The sequence below is a fragment of the Myotis lucifugus genome, unplaced genomic scaffold (genome assembly GCF_000147115.1).
Source record: "Myotis lucifugus unplaced genomic scaffold, Myoluc2.0 scaffold_460, whole genome shotgun sequence".
Taxonomy (NCBI): Eukaryota; Metazoa; Chordata; class Mammalia; order Chiroptera; family Vespertilionidae; genus Myotis; species Myotis lucifugus.
The window spans coordinates 592,389-613,555 of NW_005871508.1; the positions used below are offsets into that span (position 1 = coordinate 592,389).

The 21,167-nt window shown below is 37.5% G+C and overlaps 1 protein-coding gene across 3 annotated transcripts in view; it reads right to left on the reverse strand.

Moving 5' to 3' along the window:
- CHD9 (chromodomain helicase DNA binding protein 9) overlaps positions 1–21,167 on the reverse strand; it is a 106,462-nt gene that overhangs the window by 82,559 nt on the left and 2,736 nt on the right. For all 3 annotated transcript variants that reach the window (XM_023744400.1, XM_023744402.1, XM_023744401.1), the window contains exon 2: positions 10,097–11,716. In XM_023744400.1, coding sequence (XP_023600168.1) covers positions 10,097–11,647 — 1,551 coding nt within the window. In that variant the 5' untranslated portion in view covers positions 11,648–11,716. The remainder of the gene's footprint in view (positions 1–10,096; positions 11,717–21,167) is intronic.

Consider the following 21,167-nt stretch of genomic DNA (forward strand, 5'->3'; position numbering starts at 1 on the left):
TCCGATGGTCTTAGGCGACCCCTGTGAAAGGGTCTTTCGACCCCCAAAGGGGTCGCAACCCACAGGTTGAGAACCACTGCTCTAAGGCAACAGAGGTGATGTAGGCTCCAGAGTCCTACTGCTTACATCTGAATCCTTGGTGTGCCATTTACCAGGTGTCTGACCCTGAGCAAGCATTTAACCATCCTATCCTTCAAGCCTTTATCTGTAAAAACATTAGATGATAATATCTACCTCCGACTTGTTCTGAAAATTAAATGAGAAAATATATGTAAAGCCATAAACATGAGTATAGCTGCTGAATATTCATGGGTTATTTGTACTTATCTATATATATAAAAGCCTAAGCAATCAGCCAACCTGCCAACTGGTTAACTGGCCAACTGGCCAGTAGCTATAATACACAATGACCACCAGGGGGCAGACGCTCAACACAGGAGCTGCCAAGCTGCAGTCACTTGGCAGCAACCGTTTTCAGATGAGGAGGGAGCCCGATTCCAGGGTGCATCACCTGAGAACCGCCCTCTCGCAATCCAGGACCCCTCAGGGGATGTTGGAGATCTGGTTTCAGCCCGATCCCCGCAGGCCAGGCCGAGGGACCCCGCCAGTTTACAAAGCTGTGCACTGAGCCTCTAGTTATTCATAATTATACAAATTTTCAAAGGAAAGTCTGTACATTTACCTTGATTTTCTAAGAATCTGTCTAATCATAGAAGCATACTTTATCTGGAAAGATATTCATCCTCCAAAATAAGCTGGTTAAATAAATTATGGTATTCTACATAATAAATTACAGATTTGTGCACCGGTGGGGTCCCTCAGCCTGGCCTGCCCCCTCTCACAATCCGGGACCCTTGGGGGATGTCAGACTGCTGGTTTCGGCCTGATCCCCATAGGCCAGGCTGAGGGACCCTGCTGCACCAGGCCTCTAGTATGCATATAAGATCTTTGGTTAATCTCTTCCCCGTCCTCCTCCCTCCCCCCCTTCCCTCTGAGACTCCATCAGTCTGTTCCATGTTTCCGTGCCTGTGCATTGAGTGTCTGCCCCCTGGTGATCAGTGTGCATCATAGCTAACAGTCACACGGTAGCTTAGGCTTTTATATATATAGACTAGAGTCCCAGTGCATGAAAATTTATGCACTGGAGAGGGGTCCCTCCAGCCTGGCCCAGCCCTCAGGGGCAGGAGGCGACCTGGCATCAGGGGAAGGCGACACCCCCATCACACCTCTCCTGCTGCCACTGCTGACAGCGCAAGCCTTGGCCGGCCCTGGTTACCTGAGCCTCGGGTGGCCCTGGGAGGATGGGTATCGCCATCCGAGGCTTGCCTGTGCCTCGGGCCGACCCTGGGCAGCTGCGGGGGGCTGAAAGGACTGGGGGTTTCTGGAGGCAGGCTGTGCGCCTGCCGCCCCGGCGGGGCTGAGGGTTCTGGGCACCGCCATCTGTGCTGTGGGTGCCGCCATCTTTGAGAGCAGGGCAGTCAATTAGCATATTCCCTCCTTATTGGCTGTGGATGCCACCATCTATGACGGCAGGACAGTCAATTAGCATATTCCCTCCTTATTGGCTGTGGGTGCTGTCATCTTTGGGGGCGGGGCAGTCAATTAGCATATTCCCTCCTTATTGGCTGTGGGTGCCATCATCTTTGCAATGGTGTGAGGGTCAATTAGCATATTCCCTCTTTATTAGATAGGATTATACAATCATTAATATGGTGTTATAAGTCTTCTAATTAAGGCCAAGATGGATTAACAGAAACTGGATTTACCTTCAGTCTTGAAACAACTGAAAAATCAAACAAAACATATAAAACAATAGTTTTTAGACACTGGACATCAGGCAACCCATGACAGTGATCCCTAAGAGAATGGATGCAAATGAGCAGGGCTGACAAGGGGTGTGTTTTTCAGCTGCAGAACAGGGAGAACAGAACCCCAGGTGAAATGTCACAGCACCCCTGAGTAGAAGAGACAGACTTGAAGTCCAGGGAAGCCAAGGAGGCTAGTTTCTGGGGAAGGCCTGGAGGGGAGAGAGCTTCACAGGAAAGACCTCCAGAGATCTTCAGAAGGTCCCCTCTTGAGGCTTCAGATAAGTAACTGATCAGCACTACCAGTTTGTAAAGAGACTACCCAACGCCCAGGAAACAAACCGCCTGAAAGGAGCTGAGACCTCACTAGGGCCAGGAATAGTACATCTTTCCATCAGCCATAGTGAAAAACCTTCTATTTCACAAGGCACTGGACAGAAAACATGGCTATGGGGGCAGCAGGGGGAGGAAATTAGCCTTAGGCTATACACTGGTCTAGTCCAGCCTAATGAAGTTTCAAAAATAGATCTTATCAAGATAAACCAATTTCCAAGAAACTGTGTTCCAAAACAAAAATCAAGAATATTTCTGGAATGTAAAACTTTGCATCACTCAACAAGGAAAAAACTCACAATTTGTACCATCCATTCAAAAATTTTCTAGCATGCAAAAAAAGCAGGAATATACCAACCTACATTGGGGATGAGAGGGGGTAGGAATCAATCAATAGAATCAGACTCGGAAATGACACAGAGAATAGACTTAGTTTATAATTAATTTAAGTAGCTCAAAAGAAAAGGCCCTGCTTTCTTGGCTCTGCCATTTACAAAAGCAACTGGACCTTAGTTGTATATTATATGTACATGATATAATATGTATCTGAATAATCAAATAATTAGAGACTACCAAAACATTATGAAACAAAAAGCTAATCTAGAAACTTAGAAGAAAACCTACTTTTAAATAGATGGGTCAAATCACTCATTCCAAAACACTAAGCTGGAGGCCTAAGTGAAAGTGCTAGAAACCGACAACCGAAATTGAATCAGAAATGCAGAGAACAGCTCTGAAATTCTAATACAGACCAATGGGGAAGTAGGACAATTTTTAATTTGAGTTCTTCAAAGGCTAAGGATCATCTTATTCATTTTCGAACCTCAGTGCCCAGCATAATCTCTTACATCCGGTAGATATCTAGTAAGTAATGAACAAATAAAAGCAGTAAAAATGCAACATTTCCAAAACACATATAATAAAATTCACACCTATACACTTCTTGCATAATTTGTAAGGTATTACTTGCATAATAAATGTGCAAGGTAATATTTGCATAGTTGACTACAGCAAATTACCAGATTATTAAACTGAAAAGTACAGTCCAAGCCTCCTCCTAACTGTGTGCTTACTACATTTGTCCATATATTACCCACGCCATCTTGTATTAAAATAATTCCATAATTTAAAATCATTTCAGTCCTATTACCCAAAGAAACCTGATCACCCATGTAAGTATTTCAAAGAAACTTTATGTTCATGTTATCATTATAGGAATAAAGTTAATGGCTCAGTGGCCCCTAACACATTATTTTCAATTTCAGACATTATAATAAGTAAATAACTATGTAGTACTAAGGGATCTGGAAGTACACCTCACCAATCAAATTAAATACAACAAAATTTATATTTAAAGAACCACTGTGAAGTTTGACTTGAATCTCATGCTCTTCACATACTGTACTAATCCACTAATTTCTCACCAACAGATGCCTCTTCCTCACCCTTGGAAGTTCCTTCCTGTTCACCTCTCACCCTAAGTATACATGTCACAGGCTAACAGCCTTAAAGCTATTGTGAACAACTACTTTCTGTTATTCTGTTTCCTGGAAGGCAATGCAGAGCTCAACTCTTCTACAAAACAGCAGTACAGAGTTTCATAAAGATCATTAGAACTAGTTAATATTCCACACATTTCCAAACAGCATAAACTCTATGATTCTAACTTTGTTTCTTAAAAATGAACAAAATATGTAGGTACAGGGGAGAAGCGAGACAGACAACAAATCTCATTGTTAAAGTACACACTAAAATGTCAAGAGTGTTATCTTTTGGTAGTGATATTACAAATAACTTATTTCTCATCTGTTTGTTTTCTATGTGGTCCAATTTTTTAAATAATAAACATATTAAATTTCTTAATCAGAAAAAAACCCAATATTTTAAATGTGCTTCAAGTAGTATTTTATTTTTTTTCAAGTAGTATTTTAAAGTAAAATTCAGAGAACAAACGCCAACAAGAAATTATAAATAATTATGTATGTCCCAAAATTCTATTTCCTGTTTTGATTGCTATTTCAGCTACCCCACATAATACTTTTCACTGCTATAGAACTTGTACATTAATTATAATTTACAAACATTGAGATCACAGTGATTCATGTAATTTCCACTTCCCAAACAAGATACAAATGAAAAGATTTTTGCATTACAAAATAGTAGAAAGTATTTTAATAACAGAACAATGAAAAGTTTATAGTATTAGTCTCTCAAAATTCCTTTGCTCTAAAAAGAGATAAAAATAAGTTAATATATGAAACTAGACCACCAACTTACACCATACACAAAGATAAACTCAAAATGAAGGACTTAAACATAAGACAGGAAACCATAAAAATACTAGAGGAATCCAAAGAAAAAAATCTCAGGCATATGCCGAAGCAATTTCTTCACTGATACTGCTCCTAGGGCAATGGAAACTAAAGCGAATATAAACAAATGGGACTACATCAAAATAAAAAGCTTTTGCACAGCAAAAGAAACCATCAACAAAACAAGAAAGCCCACTGCATGGGAGAACATATTTGCCAATGTTATATCCGATAAGGGTTTAATCTCCAACATTTATAGGGGACTCATACAACTTAAAAGGAAGATAAACAACCCAATCCAAAAATGGGCAACAGACCTAAATAGATACTTTTCGAAAGAAGACAGAAGGCAGGCCAAGAGACATATGAAAACACTCAAAGTCACTAATCATCTGAGAAATGAAAATCAAAACGACAATGCCGTACCATCTCACACCTGTCAGAATGGCTATCATCAACAAATCAACAAATGACAAGTGCTGGCGAGGATGCGGAGAAAAAGGAACCCTCGTGCACTGCTGGTGGGAATGCAGACTGGTGCAGCCACTGTGGAGAACAGTATGGAGTTTCCTCAAAAAGTTAAAAAATGGAACTCCCATTTCACTCAGTGATCCCACTTCTAGGAATATATCCCAAGAAATTAGAAACACCAATTAGGAAGGATATATGCACCCCTATGTTCATAGCAGCACAATTTACAATAGCTAAGATTTGGAAAAAACCTACGTGCCCATCAGCAGATGAGTGAATTAAAAACTGTGGCACATCTACACAATGGAATACTACCCTGCGGTAAAAAAGGAGGAGTTCTTACCATTTGCAACAGCATGGATGGAACTAGAGAGCATTATGCTAAGCGAAATAAGCCAGTTAGAGAAAGATAAATATCACATGAACTCACTCATTTATGGAATATAATGAACAACATAAACTGATGAACAAAAACAGATCCAGAGACAGAGAAGCATCGATCAGACCGTCAAACCTCAGAGGGAAGGTAGGGGAGGGTGGGGGTAAGGGGGAGAGATCAACCAAAGGACTTGTATGCATGCATATAAGCCTAACCAATGGACACAGACAACAGGGGGGTGAGGGCATGAGTGGGGGATAGGGGGTAATGGGAGGATAAGGACACATATGTAATACCTTAATCAATAAAGAAATTAAAAAATAAGTAAATAAGTTAATATTTTCTCTATTATGTTTTCTAAGTACTTACATTTAGATACACTTGTTATAGCATCTCACCTTTTTTTCCTTTCTCTTTTTTAAGTGGTAAAATTCTAGAGTCAATTATATAAGAAACTAGAGGCCTGTTGCACGAAAAGATTCGTGCAATAGGCCTTCCCTTCCCCTGGCTGCCGGCACCGGTTTTCCTCCGGCACCCAGGACCCAGGCCTTCGCTCCGGCCGGAGCCGCCTTCAGTCCTCGCTCTGCCACTTCGAGCCTATGTATGCAAATTAACTACCATCTTTGTTGGTGGTTAATTTGCATATCTCGCTGATTAGCCAATGGGAGGCGTAGCAAAGGTATGGTCAATTACCATGTTTGTCTATTCTTAGATAGGATGTTCTTAGCAATATTCATTGTTATTATGATTGAATTCAGGGTACTCTAAGACATTTGAAATTATATCCACAACTTCCCCACCTCAGCTGGGGAATAAGAAAAATCAAGATTTAGAAATATTCTTTGCATATCCAAAATTTCTCTGAAGTTTTTTAGAATTTTAAATAGAGTGCTTCCCATGAATTTTCAAACAGACTAAAGAATACACGATAAGGCAAAAGTAAGTTTACAGTTTGAGTACACGAAACAGTTTATTCTTGTATTATTATTATTTATTAATTATTGTACTATTTTTCATACAAACAACTGTAAACCTACTTTTGCCACACCCTGTATATTATTTTGGCTATAACAATTATATCTCATTTTTAAACTTAAAAAAAATTTTTGTTGTTAATTCTCACCCAAGAATATTTTTTCCATTGATTTTCAGAGAATGGAAGGGAGGGGTACAGAGAGAGAGAGAGAGGAAGAAAGAGAAAGAAAGAAAGAGAAATATCGATGTGAGAGAAACACATTGATTGACTGTCTCCCACATGTGCCCTGAACAGGACTAGGGATTGAACTTGCAAAACAGGTACATGCTCTTGACCAGAAATCGAACCTGAGACCCTTTGGTGCATGGGCCAACATTCTAACCACTGAACAAAACCAGCCAGGGCCCTTTTTCAATTTTGATAAACCAAAAATTCTGCCACTCTATTATTTTTTTAATCTTTTAACTTTTATACATATTTAATAAAGTTAATTTAGTCTGAAATGAAATTACTGTAAATAAGAGAATTTTTTTAAACTTAAAAAAAAGGTTTTTTCCCATAGAAACTGGGGAAACACCATAATAAATAAGAACTCCTTATTAATATAACATTTGGGCTATTAGTAACCATTACCATTCAGAACATGTCAAATATTACATAGAATAAAACTTACATGCTCTGCCAAAATTTGTCACACACTACACATATTAAACCATTTGAATTTCACGTATTTAGGGCATGTGAACTATAATTCAGTACACATTAAACCAGTGGTTCTCAACCTTCTGGCCCTTTAAATACAGTTCCTCATGTTGTGACCCAACCATAAAATTATTTTCGTTGCTACTTCATAACTGTAATGTTGCTACTGTTATGAATTGTAATCTAAATATCTGATATGCAGGATGGTCTTAGGCGACCCCTGTGAAAGGGTCGTTCGACCGCCAAAGGGGTCTCGACCCACAGGTTGAGAACCGCTGCATTAAACCTATATGCAATCCATAATCATCGTAATAATCCCCTACCTTCTCTACCAATCCACCTCTGCTCTTCACTCCCACAATCAGCAACTCCCAAATATCACTCTTTAAAAAAAATTTTTAATTGATTTTTAAAGAGAGAGACAGACATACATTGATTGGCTGCCTCCCACCGGGGATCAAACCACAACTGGATATATGCCCTGATCAAGGATAGAACCCGTCACCTTTTGGTCCACGAAACAGTACACCAATCAACTGAACCACACCGGCCAGGGCCCAAATATCACTTTTAATACAAATAACAGGAAACTTGAGAACAGACTTTCAGTAAGTCAAAAAAATATTCCAACTGACTGCCCTTTATCAATATTTGAACACGTAATAAACTTTGAGACAAAAAGGTGAGACTTATGAAAGGCTTCTTATGATGGGTATGAAAAGAATTTCTCTTAAGATATGCTCGTATTAGGGGCTACTTCAGTTATTTACAATTATCCTCCATTTATTCCAACTCTAAGGGAGTCTTTACTTCTTTGTAAAACCAGAACATGTTTAGAAAAACATGAATTAAGGAAAATTTAAACGATGACAAGGTCTTAGAATAATAAAATTAAGAAATGTTTATAAATTTCAGGCTTCTTAACATTAACTACATGCTATACACATTGATTAGTCAAACTAGTCAGAAATCTACATACATAGTGAATAGATGACACCAGATTCAAATCAGCAGAGGTTTTTCCCAAGGTCCAACTAAGATGCCTGATTCTCTTCCAGCAGAGGGAGCAAAATCATAATATTCCACTCAGGCCACAGAAAGAAGGGCAGGGGAAGGTTTACAAGTACCTTTTAAGTATCTTAAAATCTACCTAGACATTTTAAAAAATGTAATAAAAATACCATTTGAAACAGAACTAAAATCAACCTAAAGGAAAAGATAAAGGTTTTATCTTCTTCAAACACTTCAAGGCTTTGAAATGAGAAAATGGTCCCTAGATACTTAATTTCAAGAACGATGGCATATTTCATTGTTCACCAAATCTCACAGGTAACCAAGGTATTGAAATACTAAGAATCCTTATTTTTAAAAGATTACAGAAAATGATAAAATATTACATTAAATACATCTTTACAGTATATATAGTCACATGACAAGACCTATAGGAAACAAAGAAAAGTGTATTTCACTACCCTAAAACAATCTATTCCTTCCAATATTTTTTCACATTCTGTGAAAATTAAACAACATATTAAACAGTATATTTTCATACTGTGATAAAAACATTTTATTAAGTACTTACTACATACTAGGCATGCTTCTAAGTACTGTTACATGTTATATCTCTTATAGACCTTACCAAAGCCCTATTAGATCCTATTCTTATTCCTCATTTATACTTTTTATAAGAAGAAGCAAGTGAAACACATCGAAATTATATAAATGGCTAAAAGTCACAAGCTACTAAGCAACAGGAGCCAAGATTCTAACCCAAATCGTCTGGTACCAGAGCCTACACTTTTTAAAAAATATATATTTTTATTAATTTTATTAATTTCAGAGAGGAAGAGAGAAACATCAATGATGAGAGAGAATCATTGATCGGCTGCCTCCTGCACCCCCCCGGGGATTGAGCCTGCAACCTGGGCATGTGCCCTTGACCGGAATCCAACCCGAGACCCTTCAGTCCACAGGCCGATGCTCTATCCACTGAGCCAAACCAGGTAAGGCCAGAGCCTACAATTCTAACATTAACCACTTCACAGTGATTGTAATTTTGAATTATGCTTTTCCCCTGCTATTAACAAATTCTCAGTGTCAGTCTTCAAAGTCATATTTTTAATGCCTAATTAAAATCTAATATGGAGATAATAAAACACTATGCTGCCATTAGTTGTCCCTTATAGATATAGTAAAATAAATTACTTTGTGAACATATTGCTTTTTGCTATGTTTGGATGATTGTAACAAAGTATTCTGATACTCAATTATGCCATCCAATTTCTTTCCAAAATATCTGTATCAATTAAAACTATGTAAGTTCCAATTTCACCATAAATTTGCCAACATTCAGCATTAACATTAAAAATATTTTTCTAATAGGTGAAAACAAAACCATGCTGCCAACTGAATTATTAAAGGTGCATATTATTCTGAATGTTGTTTGCTAATTCAATTTCTTCTTTTGTGAATTTCAACTTATATGCTTTATCTAGTTATCAACTTAAAAGTTTGCTTATGGCCCAGCTAGTGTGGCTCAATAGTGAAGCACTGACCCATGAACCAAGAGTTTACCGGTTTGATTCCCTGTCAGGGCACATGCCTGGATTGCAGGCTCGATCCCCAGAGGAGGGTGTGCAGGAGGCAGACGATCAATGTCTCTCGCTCATTGATGTTTCTTATCTCTCTCTCCCTTCCTCTCTAAAATCAATAAAAACTATTAAAGTTTGCTTATCAATTCACATGAACTTTTTATAAGAATATTAACCCTATGCCCATCATATGCAATAAAATGTTCCCAATATATTGTTTTCCTTTTTAATGGTTATTACATTTTTACTTTTTTATAATAAATCCTTTAGTTAAAGGCAATCATAGTTGAAAGTTACAAAAGAGGCCTTAAAACCTTATACTTTTTTAAATGTAAGAGTCCACTGCATTGAGTACATCAATGAAATTATTTTCAAATGTAACTCTGTTAAATAGAAAACTGTCAAAATCTGCATATTCATTTAATAGAACTACTGAGTTTAACCAATTTTGATTATGTCTCATATAAAATTAATGTAGTAAGTAAAAGCCCACCCTTTCCCAAATTACCAAAATAAAAGCTTCATACCTGTCGCTGTAAACATAGGCGATTTCTGTCATGTAAATGCTGATGATTAGAAATTGATGAATGCCAGCTCCGAGCCTGAGAATGAAACTGAGTTTGAGCCACATCAGAAGGCCGTGTTACAAGATGTGAAGTAAAGTGCCGATCAAGGTCATGATCTAAAACATGACTTGAATTATCTTGCCCAAACGCTGACTCATCAAACTGGGGAAGGAGACCCTCCTGAAGGAGGTCTTCTGGATCAAGTCCTGTGAATGGCTCAGTTTGAGACTCCACTTGATGAAGTAAATTCTCTTCTAAAGATGAAAAGCCATTAGTTTCTACATGATCATTGAAATGGCCCATTTGCGTTCCTGAGTCAACAGGATCCTGGAAGTTCACATGCACAGGAGATAATTTTGAATTGCTGTAATTACCCTGAGGATGTGTTGAATGCAACATTTGGAAATTACTTGAATTCAGTGATGTATTGGGATTGAGCATATGCTGAGTAGATTCTTGCTTGATTCCCCTATGAGGTGAAAAGGAATTACTTCCAGAGAAATCAGATAAAGTCTGATTTGTATGATTGGGTGCAAGAACTGCAGAGGACTGGAGAAGACTATTTGGTGATACGTGATTACTAGAAAAGGAATAATGTGAAGAAAATTGCTGTGAGTTACTGACAGAACAAGATGTCATATTTGGAGACGGTCCATTAAAATTTCCTTCTTGCCGGTTGCTACACTTGAGAAAGTGTACTGAAGGATTTGATGTTTGAGAAAACTGTTGCATCAAAAGAGACTGCTGTGAAGTAGATGCATTGGTAATCTGTGGTGGGTGGTTGACACTGACTCTGTGTGGACCAGAAACATTAACATCCATAAAATTTTTAGACTGGCTGACAGAATTTTGCCCTGGGTTAAGATTATTCCTGTTTTGTTGCGAGCGCAGTGAAGTGCACTGTGTGTGTTGTTCATTGGCCTGAAATAAGGCAAAGTCATGGTGTGCCACAAAGCTTTTGTTTTGATGCATAGAGTGAGAATGTCCTTGTTGGTGAAAAGGAGACCCATTTTGATTTGAAATGCTAGTAGCTGTCTGATGGCCCCACATTGGACTGCCATCTGCTACATCTGGAAATAAACCATTGGGTTGGTTTTGGGGGTGGATTGGAGAACAATTAAACTGAGAGTGCGGAGATAACACATGTTCAGCTGGGCTACCAAAAGACTGATTAACCTGATGAAATTTCACTGAATCAAACTGATTTAACTGTTCATAATCAGTCATCTTCTGATGCGTTGGAGTACCTTGAACATGGTTCAATGAGTCTATGTGCAAAGGTTCAAATTCTGCACCCAAGTTCAATTCATCAACTAGTGAAACAGGTCCTGGTTGTACAAATGCATCATCTGACAAACCTTCTAAGGTCTCACTAAAAAGATTGGCATCATCAAAAAAGTCCATCATTGGATCTGTCATCTTGAAAAATTCACTAACAATCTGGGTTATTCGTTCCAAAGGAAGTATCCACTTCTCTGTAGTAGATATTATTGGATCATTTCCAAAAGTCATCAACTAATCCGAGACAGGTCAATGTTCATTACTGCTCTAGGTAACGACATGTCATGAAATGTCAGAATCCTAGAAAAATAAGAACAAAAGTAATGAGTACTCATTAAAGTTCTATAAAATTTATATAGAACATCATTTATACACATCACCAAATAAAAACATGATTTAAAAACATATAATAAATTATCCTATATAATAAAGATGTAATATGCAAATGGTCATTACACGGTGAAGCGTAATGACCGACCGCATAACGACTGGATCACAGATCAGCAGGAGGGTGGGGCAGCGAGCTACAAGTGGGCAGTGGAGAGCTATAGGAGGGGGCAGGGCTGCAAGTTATGAGAGGGAAACTGGGGGGGGGGGGCGCTTGGAGGGAGCTACAGGAGGGTGGGGCAGCGGGAGGAGAGCTACAGGAGGGGGCAGGGCAGCAAGCTATGAGGGAGGGATGGGGGGAGGGCGGCGGGAGCTACAGGAGGGCGGCAGCGAGCTACTGGTGTACGGATTTGTGCGCAGGGCTACTAGTATATTATAAGAGAATGTAAACTTGAGAATGGTATGTCAGACTCTCTCCCAAACCATGAAATGGCCATCATTCCCTAAATAAATATATATGTATTATACTTCAAAGTTATGTCTTTTAAGAAAGCTGACATGAGATCCTGAAATTGATGTTTCTCTCTCAAATCAATTTTTAAAATGTTATAACGTAAAACAAAACCTCTTGATCCTTAATAGATACTACAAAAGTTAAGATTCAAAAGCAATTCTTTTAAGCAATGTTTCATTTTTATTATTCTAAGAATGCCCTCACTAAACCGTATACTTTAAAATGTAAATAGTAAATTTATGTTATATATATTTCACACACGCAAGCACAAGTAACTCAGTTATACAATTTAAAGTTTAATTCCATTATCTCTCAGTCAAAGAATCCTACTTTCATTGATAATTCATTCTACAAGGGGCCTTAAAAGCATAGCAGTTAAAAGTATAGGCTCTAAAAATATTCTGGTTAGGTCGGAATCCTGGCTTTATCATTGATTCACTATGTAATTTACACAAATCACTTAATCATTTTGAAGCTCAGTTTTTTCACCTGTGAAATGGAGATTATAATAGTACTGTACTGATCTTATAGGGCTTTTGTAAATAATCAATATCAAGCATTGTGTAAACACTGTTTTCAAATTGTGCTTCTTGGATTGCTGGGAAGGAAGAGAGGGCTTTAGGCTTTAGACCTCCCCTATCCCCATTTCCTCCCCAATAAAAAAGATTCCAAACACGAGTATTCTTATTTTACAATCTGAGCATCACACAGGATTTTTAAAAAGCAAAGGATTCCTTGGCTAAAAGAACTGAAAACATCTAATGCTTATACTATTAACATCCCCCTATGCAGATAACCATTTACTAAATTCAATTACTTACATATTGTTGGCATTCACACTTAATTTAGTTTTACTTTGAATCTAACAGAAAGGAAAATCTTTAAAACACAATGTCATCTCTATTCTTGGTAAAAAAATGTTTGAGGTCAATTAATTTGGGGCTGATACTGAAAACAGATTAGAAGTTTCCTAGCTGCTGAGTCAGGTCAAGTTGTTTAATTGAAATAGTCCTGAACATTATTTATACACATCACCAAATTAAGTATAAATATATATTTGAAAGCAAACTAAATTACAATTAATATGGAAAACAGGAAATTGACTTAAACGCAGAATTTTCCAAAGTTTGAAATACACGAAAAACTGAGACTCAGCTTGATGATCACCATCTAACTTGCAGGGTTTAGAAATACATTCATGGTTCCTAAACTATAGTTAGATGCTAATTAATGTAGCTTTCCCTCTCTGACTTACCTCTTTTCTGACATCCCAAGAGCCTAGTTATTTGTTCAAACCCTCCCATCACGGAGCTTCTCAGACCTCCTCAGGTTCTTTTGCTAATAATCTCCAATGTTGTCCCCTTCATCTCCTTCAACACCCTTATGATCCTTTCACTCACTCAGCACACCATGCTGTACTATTCACATCACCAATGTCATTTTACCTCCAAGGCCTCAGTCCAATTCAATGAACATTTCCTGAATATTTGTAGTATTTATTCCATCACTGGCACCTTAATACAAGGCTAGTGTTAACCTTTAACTTCAATGTGGTCCTTGCTTTTGTTTAGAAATGGTTATATTCATTTCCCCATGTTTCTGAGCTCTCTTTGCAGTTATTTTGTTTTTTTTCTCCCAAAGCCTTCAAGTCTGATTTCCCTATTCTCACCCAAGCACCATTTTGCCTCACTGTCTTCTGTTTTCCAGTTGAAATTCACCAATCACCTTTCAGAACCATGCATTTATCTTTGTTCTTTGTATCTATCCCTTTTCTTCTAGCTATTATCAGAAGATGAAGCATGACTCTCTCCAAAGACAAATCTTTCACCTCTTAATACCATTCCATCGAGACTTCGACTGGATTTATACTCACATATCCCATCTCTCTCAAGGATAATCATCCTCTTGCATTTGCCTGCTTCCCTTCTAACTTTAGGCATCAGCAGACCTCCCCTAACTTAACAAAAATGTACAAACAAAATCATTTTATTTCTAGTCTTTCAATCAATGACAAATATTGAAAATAAGTGATCCTCTGCCTCCATTTTCCAAATATCCATTTGCCTGTTTGTTAACCTCTTGCACTTTAGTTTCTGACCCCATAAAATTACTGCAACTATACTTTAGAATATGACCAAAAACCTGGACAATTCTAAATATTCTCTCAATTCCTGTCTTTGACCACTAAGAAACACTTACCATCATTAAGCAAAGCAGAAGCTAAACTCAAATGCTATCTTCTATATGAAGCTTCCAATCGTCCATGCACCCCCACCTCATATACTATTTAGGTTTTGAGAGCTTAAAAGAACAAGGCCTATGACTTAAACTCAGGCACCACCTACCTCTGTGCTTGGTCCATATTAAAGCTGTTTAAATGTTTTCTGAACTCAGTTTTATTAACCACTCTGCCTTCTGGATATTCTCTTAGCTTCTATGACACTACACTGTCTTTGACTTGCTTTCCTATGGCTTTTCCTGCTTATTTAAAACTAGAGGCCTGATGCACGAAATTTGTGCAAGGGGCTCGGCCCTCAAAGCTGCGATGGCTTGCCCCGGCTTCATCGGGAAGTTCGTCCAGCTGTCCGGTCTAATTAGCATATTATGCTTTTATTATTGTAGTTTGATAGATACCAGTTTCTATGCAGTGATTTCATTTCTATCAAATCCACTTACTTAGCACTTCAAATTCAGTCAAATGTTGACACATCTTCAACATACTACTCTCTAAAATGTGACTTAACATTCAAATCCTTGAGAAACCCAATTCCACTTTTCTATTAATTACTCCTTTATTTTTGTCTTACTATTGGTATAAAATAAAGATATAAAACCCAATTGCCCTCCTGGAAGTTTCTGATCAACAGCATCCACCTAGTTCAGGAAGATGTCTTTGATGAAGTTATTGATATGCATTTTTTCGTTCTTCCCAAACCATGCCCCTAAAATAGTGTATTATTCACTCTATTTTTAAAACCACACATTTTTAAGGATCAAGAAAATACAGTGTCTCTTATTTGACTATAACTTTGAGAATACAAAACGTTTTATTATAACCTGCTATAATCCAACAAGCAAAAACAACATTTTTGGACTGAAAATCTTTGTATGTGCTACTGCATATTCCTTTCTATTATGTCTCATCCCTGTAGAAATATGTATCCATCATCAAATATTCTACTTTTAAAATTAAAAATAAGAGCACAAGATTTTTTAAAGATAGTGATCCTATATAATAAAAGTGTAGTACACAAATTATCCCCTCAACCGGGAGTTGTCCTGGAGTTCAACTAGGGGGCGGGGCTGGCAGGGTAAGGGAGGGAGTACCCAGCTGGCAGCCGGTAGCCACTAAGGACCCTACCAGTGCACAAATTTCATGCACTGGGCCTCTAGTATTTTAATAAAATCACATAACTGAATATGGAGGAACCAGCATTCTCAAACACTGCTAAAAGGGGTGTATATTGGAACAAATTTGGAAATCTATTTGGCGTTATTGCTAAAGTTAAACATATGCAAACCTATGGCCAGCTTTTCCACTTGCAGTAAAATATACTCCATAAGATGTGTGCATGTGTGCACCAATTGATAAGTACAGGAAGGTTCATTTTAGTATTCACAATAGCCCAAAACTGAAACCATGTCCATAATACCTTAGAGTTAACAGCAATGAGAATGAATTACTCCTGAATGGAAAAACACATATTAGTATCAGATATAATATAAAGCAAAAGAGCGTATTGTAGCTTGATCAGTGTGGCTCAGTGGCTGAGTGTTGACTCATGCACCAAGAGGTCATCAGCTCTACTCCTGGTCAGGGCACATGTCCAGATTGTGGGCTCGATCCCTGGTTGGGGTGTGCAGGAGGCAGCCACCTGATGTTTCTCTTTCATGATGTTTCTATCTCTCCCTCGCCTTTCCTCTCTCTCTGAAATCGATAAAAACTTTTTTTTTTAAAGAGCATATACATGATGCCATTTATATAAAGTTCAAAAACAGGGAAACTACTCTATGGTTTTAGGAGTTAGCATAATGCTTACCTCTGGAAGGCTGAAAGGGTGTGATAACTGGAAAGGAGTCTGAGGGGGTCCTCTGGGGTGCCAATAACTACAACATTCTATTCCTTGACATGGGTGGCTGTTTCAGAGATGTGTTTACTTTGTAGTATGTCAGACAGCATATTCTTATGATTTATATATGTTTCTGAATGTCGATTATAACTTAAATTTTTAAAAAACCTAACTGGAACAAGATTAAGCATATAAATAAGTAAATATTTATAAATCACCATTTAGAGTATACGTCACTCATAAAAACATTGATAAACAAATAAAGAATGGTCTTTGAAAGTACATAAGTAAACTCTGCATACTACTGATTTCAACACACTTACTAAAGCAAAAGTAGTAAGAGTAATTTTATATTTGGATATGCAGTGAATTCATTAAATTATGCAACCTCTGAAACAAAATATTCCCTAATACTAGAAACCTCCGGCAACTGTTTTTCTGTACATTTCTTCATCTGTAAAACAGACTACAATAAGTGCACCAAGTCTATAATCTTACATTCCTAGATTTGTTTTAGGTAAAGCTGCTCAGTTCCAGGAATAAAGAAAAAATGTTAATGAACAGATATTTAATTGCCTTTTTAAAAACAAACACTGTAAAGATAACATAACTGAAAAATATAGGAAGAGACTGAATTCTAGTCCATTAACTGCATAGTGGTGGGGGGAATTTTTAATTTTCTCTAACTGCGATAAAGCACAAAATTTTAAAATAAAACAAATTTTATGCAAGATCTGACACCTAATTATTATTCCAATCATTATTTACTTCATCTTATAAAAGAAACTAACAAGATATGTTAGCAGTTACCTTTCAGCCATTGATTTCCAATAGAAATATACTTTATACTGCTGCTGCTTAATCAGGCAAACTAAACTAAAATGACCACTGGACAAGAAAAATAATCTTTTTTTTTTCTTTCAGATTTCAAACCATGTCCCTTTGTTACAATAACAATGTTTTAAAAGGTTGGTCTAAAAAGTCTTTAAGTATAATTTTTTAAAACCCTTAATAGTCAGTTAACTTCAGCTAATAATGCCAAATTATAACAAACATCGGTAGTTGTAGCTAATTGATAAATAATAGCTACTAATGAACTGAGCTATAATTTTCACTCATAAGCATCAGAAGTCTCATTAAAAATGATAAATTTAATATCAGGCTGCCTATAAGCTGATGACTTTAAACGGTGCTACTTTCCTGAGAACATCAAGACTTTTTGTATTCTGCATTATCACCCAAATAATATGCAAACCCATCTAATACTACTTTCAAGTTAATTTTTACTCAAACCTTCATGCCTGATAATAATCTATATTAATATTCACAAACTTTCAAAAACGGAAATGCATTGTTAAAAGGTAACATCATTTCAGTTATCAATTATTCTAACATAAATAAGAAGCTTGCTTCTTCCTCTCAAAACACACACACTATGAATGTGACAGTATGGTATCATACATATAGCTAAACTTAACCTGGGGCACCCATCACTCAGATAAAGGCAGTCCCCACTTTCAGAAGAACTTGTCTGGGAATGGTGTTCAAAACTTCCTTTCTTGCCAAACCTTATTTTCCCTTTTCTTCATCTCAGTAAATCTCATCACCATCTATCTAGTTCCTCAAGCCAGGAACTTGAAGGTCATTTTTGACACCTTTCCTTTAACGTCCAATCCATCATGAAGCTGTCATTTCCCTACCATTCCTATCTCCTTTCTCTCTATAACAATTCAAATTACACTTATACATACTTACGCACGTAACCCTTTCCTTCATCTCTGCATATGCAACTCCTAGTTCAAGCTAGCACCATGTCTCACTTCAGTAATTGTAGTAGTACAATGTCATTGCTTTTGCTCTTCCTTTTCCCAATCCATTCTCAAAGTGAAACCTTTAAAATTCAAACTAAAGCATATGACTCTTTTGATTGCAATGCCCTTAGTAAAACCAAAACATGTCCTGCAGTGCCCTGTATGGTCCATTCTCTGCTTATCTCCTGACATCTTCCATGGTTTTCCTCTATTATTATGTTCCTCCTACCCTGAACTTCTATCATTTCTTCCAACATTAACAAGCTTTTCTTGTTTTCATACATATTTTTCTCTTCGAGAAAACTCTCCCTGTCTGGCTTCTTCTTCTTTATGTCTTGACATAAATAGCACCACCTGACAGAGGCCTTTCGTGACCACAGAATCTAAAATCCTGCCCATTTTCTCTCATGGCACCCTATTCTCTTCCTTTATTGAATCACACAAGTTGTAATTTTACACTTTTTTTAAAAATCCTCACCCGAGGATATTTTTCCATTGATTTTTAGAGAGTGGAAGGGAAGGAAGAGGGAGAGAGAGAGAAACACCAATGTGGGAGAGACACATCAATTGGTTGTCTCCTGGGTGGGGAAAGACCCTGCAGCTGACCAAAATGGTACGTGCCCTTGACCGAAATGGACCCATGACCCTTCAGTGCCAGGGCCGACGATGCTAACCACTGAGTCAAACTGGCCAGGGCTACCTTAATTTACTTGTTCATTATATATTTCCACCATTACCCTGCAGATTCTACACAGGTAGGGTTCACTTAAAATAAATGTTACATTATATATAGTAAATTGATTAATAAAGGGACCACTTAATAAATCTTTTTAATGAATGGATGTGAATGACCTGGAGTTCGGAGAACAAATTTTAGCTGAAAGTAGCTTCCCCTCCTCTAAGTCTCCTATTTGTCACTTGATCAGCTTTTTAAGGGAGCGAAAACGTTAAAAGCCAAAGATTGGCATCTGAAGAGACATATGGACACTGGGGAGATAAAGTGATTTTTATTATAACCTTTTACAGCAATACAATAGAGGGAATGTCAGAAAGTTGTACATGTCAAATAAATGAGACAAATAATATGCTACGATCTCATGGGAAGGAGAAGTCCTATGGGTTACAATGACAAGAGGTGATTTTATTTATAAAGTAGAATTTGACCTGAGTATTCCCAGGTGAGGTGAAATGTAGGTGAGTGAAGTCCAAACAAGAAAGTAAACAGAAATACAAAGTGTTAGATAATAACTCTAAATCTGGAATGTGACAACTTGCATTTACAAAGTAAAAAATCTAGCAAGTAAGAAATCTGTATTGTGTTAAGACATGTTAATCATGTTAAGACCACAACAGCTACAAAACATTTAAAAGGTTGCAATACAATCATTCTATCTCCCCAGTGTTCATAAATCTCTTTGGATTTCAATCTCTGGCTTTTAAAGTTTTTCAAACATTTATGACAATATGCTCTAATAAATTAGTTTTCATAATTCATGTTAACTCTGGCCATGTCAAGTTTCCACATCCTTACCTGTGTTCTTTATTCTCTACACTGATACCTGATGAAATACTCCCAGTAGATTTATTAATTTCAGTCATATTTTTCCTTTATAGAGTCTGACCTATCCAGGATTTCACCTTCTCTGTCAAAGTATTTAGTTGACTTCTTCTTCTATTACATTTACATCAGTGATTAACACATCTAACCCTTTAGAAAATCTAAAGTGTTCACATGTGCCAAATTTTTTATTTCACAACAGATAGAAGCTTTAATAGATTCTTCTAAACCTGTAATGCCATTTCAGTGTATACATTAAGCCCCTCCCTTCAGTTCTATCTGTTCCCATAGGTGAAGTGCCAAAGTCTAGTTCAAGCCTTATAGAAGGCATTCAGTTACCTTAGATAGGGGGTTTGGATTTTAAAGTTTCTAAAGATACTTAAGATTTCATTCATCTCATCTTGTCATGGGCTTTTTCCTCTGACAACACTGTTTTCTGTCTTTACTCCTACCTGCTGACTTGTGATTCTTTTTAAAATGTTCTTTTCAGGTAAAGCCAACTACATATACTATTTGTTTCAAAACCTCTGCCTTTTCTTATACTTCAATCCAAATGTAATTTTCGTATTTCACAGGGCTGATGTCATGGAATACTTAGAATCAGAGAATTGCAAAACTGGAGGAAAACTAAGGTTCGCAGAGGTTAAGAAAGTTGACTACAGCTGCAGTGTGGGGGCTGAGGGTGCACCACCCTGGTATGCACATTATTTAGAGCTGAAAACAAACCCAACACATTCAGGTAAGAGTTTTTACTTCCTCCTTTCTTTCTTGTAAGAGTCAGACAGAAAAACCTCCAGGAAGGGAACCTTAATGTAAAGCCCTTAGCATATTCACTTTAGCACCTATGAATGAAGTAGATAGGAAAGAAGCACACCAAAATCTGTTCACTGGATTCCCCTCTGTCCCATTGTCTTGAGTTGCCTAGAAAGAATGTGTTTGCCACTTTCCGGGCTACCTGTGAATTGCCCATTTCCTCTTTGAAATTCCCAGCCGCTTCGCCCCTTTCTCCTTTGTCCAAAATGACTACCCATCTTACTTGCCTCACTGTCTTTGGAAACATTCATGCTTATGTGACTTTCTCAGGGGCTCACGCTCACACCTGATTTTCTGATGTTAACCTGCTGTCTTTGGTTTGAATTATTTGACCAGCCACAAGAACTCAAGGGGGTAAGGGGAAAGTTTCCCCAGCCCGGACAAAAGCTCGTCAAGTGAAAAAGTCCTGATTCTCTCCCATCAGCACTCCTTCCAAGCCAAGAAGGCTTGACCTGGTTACACCAGCAGTGTTCCTCCCCCCAATGCTATTTTTCCTCGGTCCTCAGGACATCATCTTTTCCTAGTTAATCAATCACAAGGTGTTTTTTTGTTTGTTTGTTTGTTTTACTCTACCAACAGCCACTCCCCTAAAACTTTTCAAGAACGACAGAATTACCAGAATCAAATCTGGGAAGCTACTCCCCCCTCCCCCCCCCTC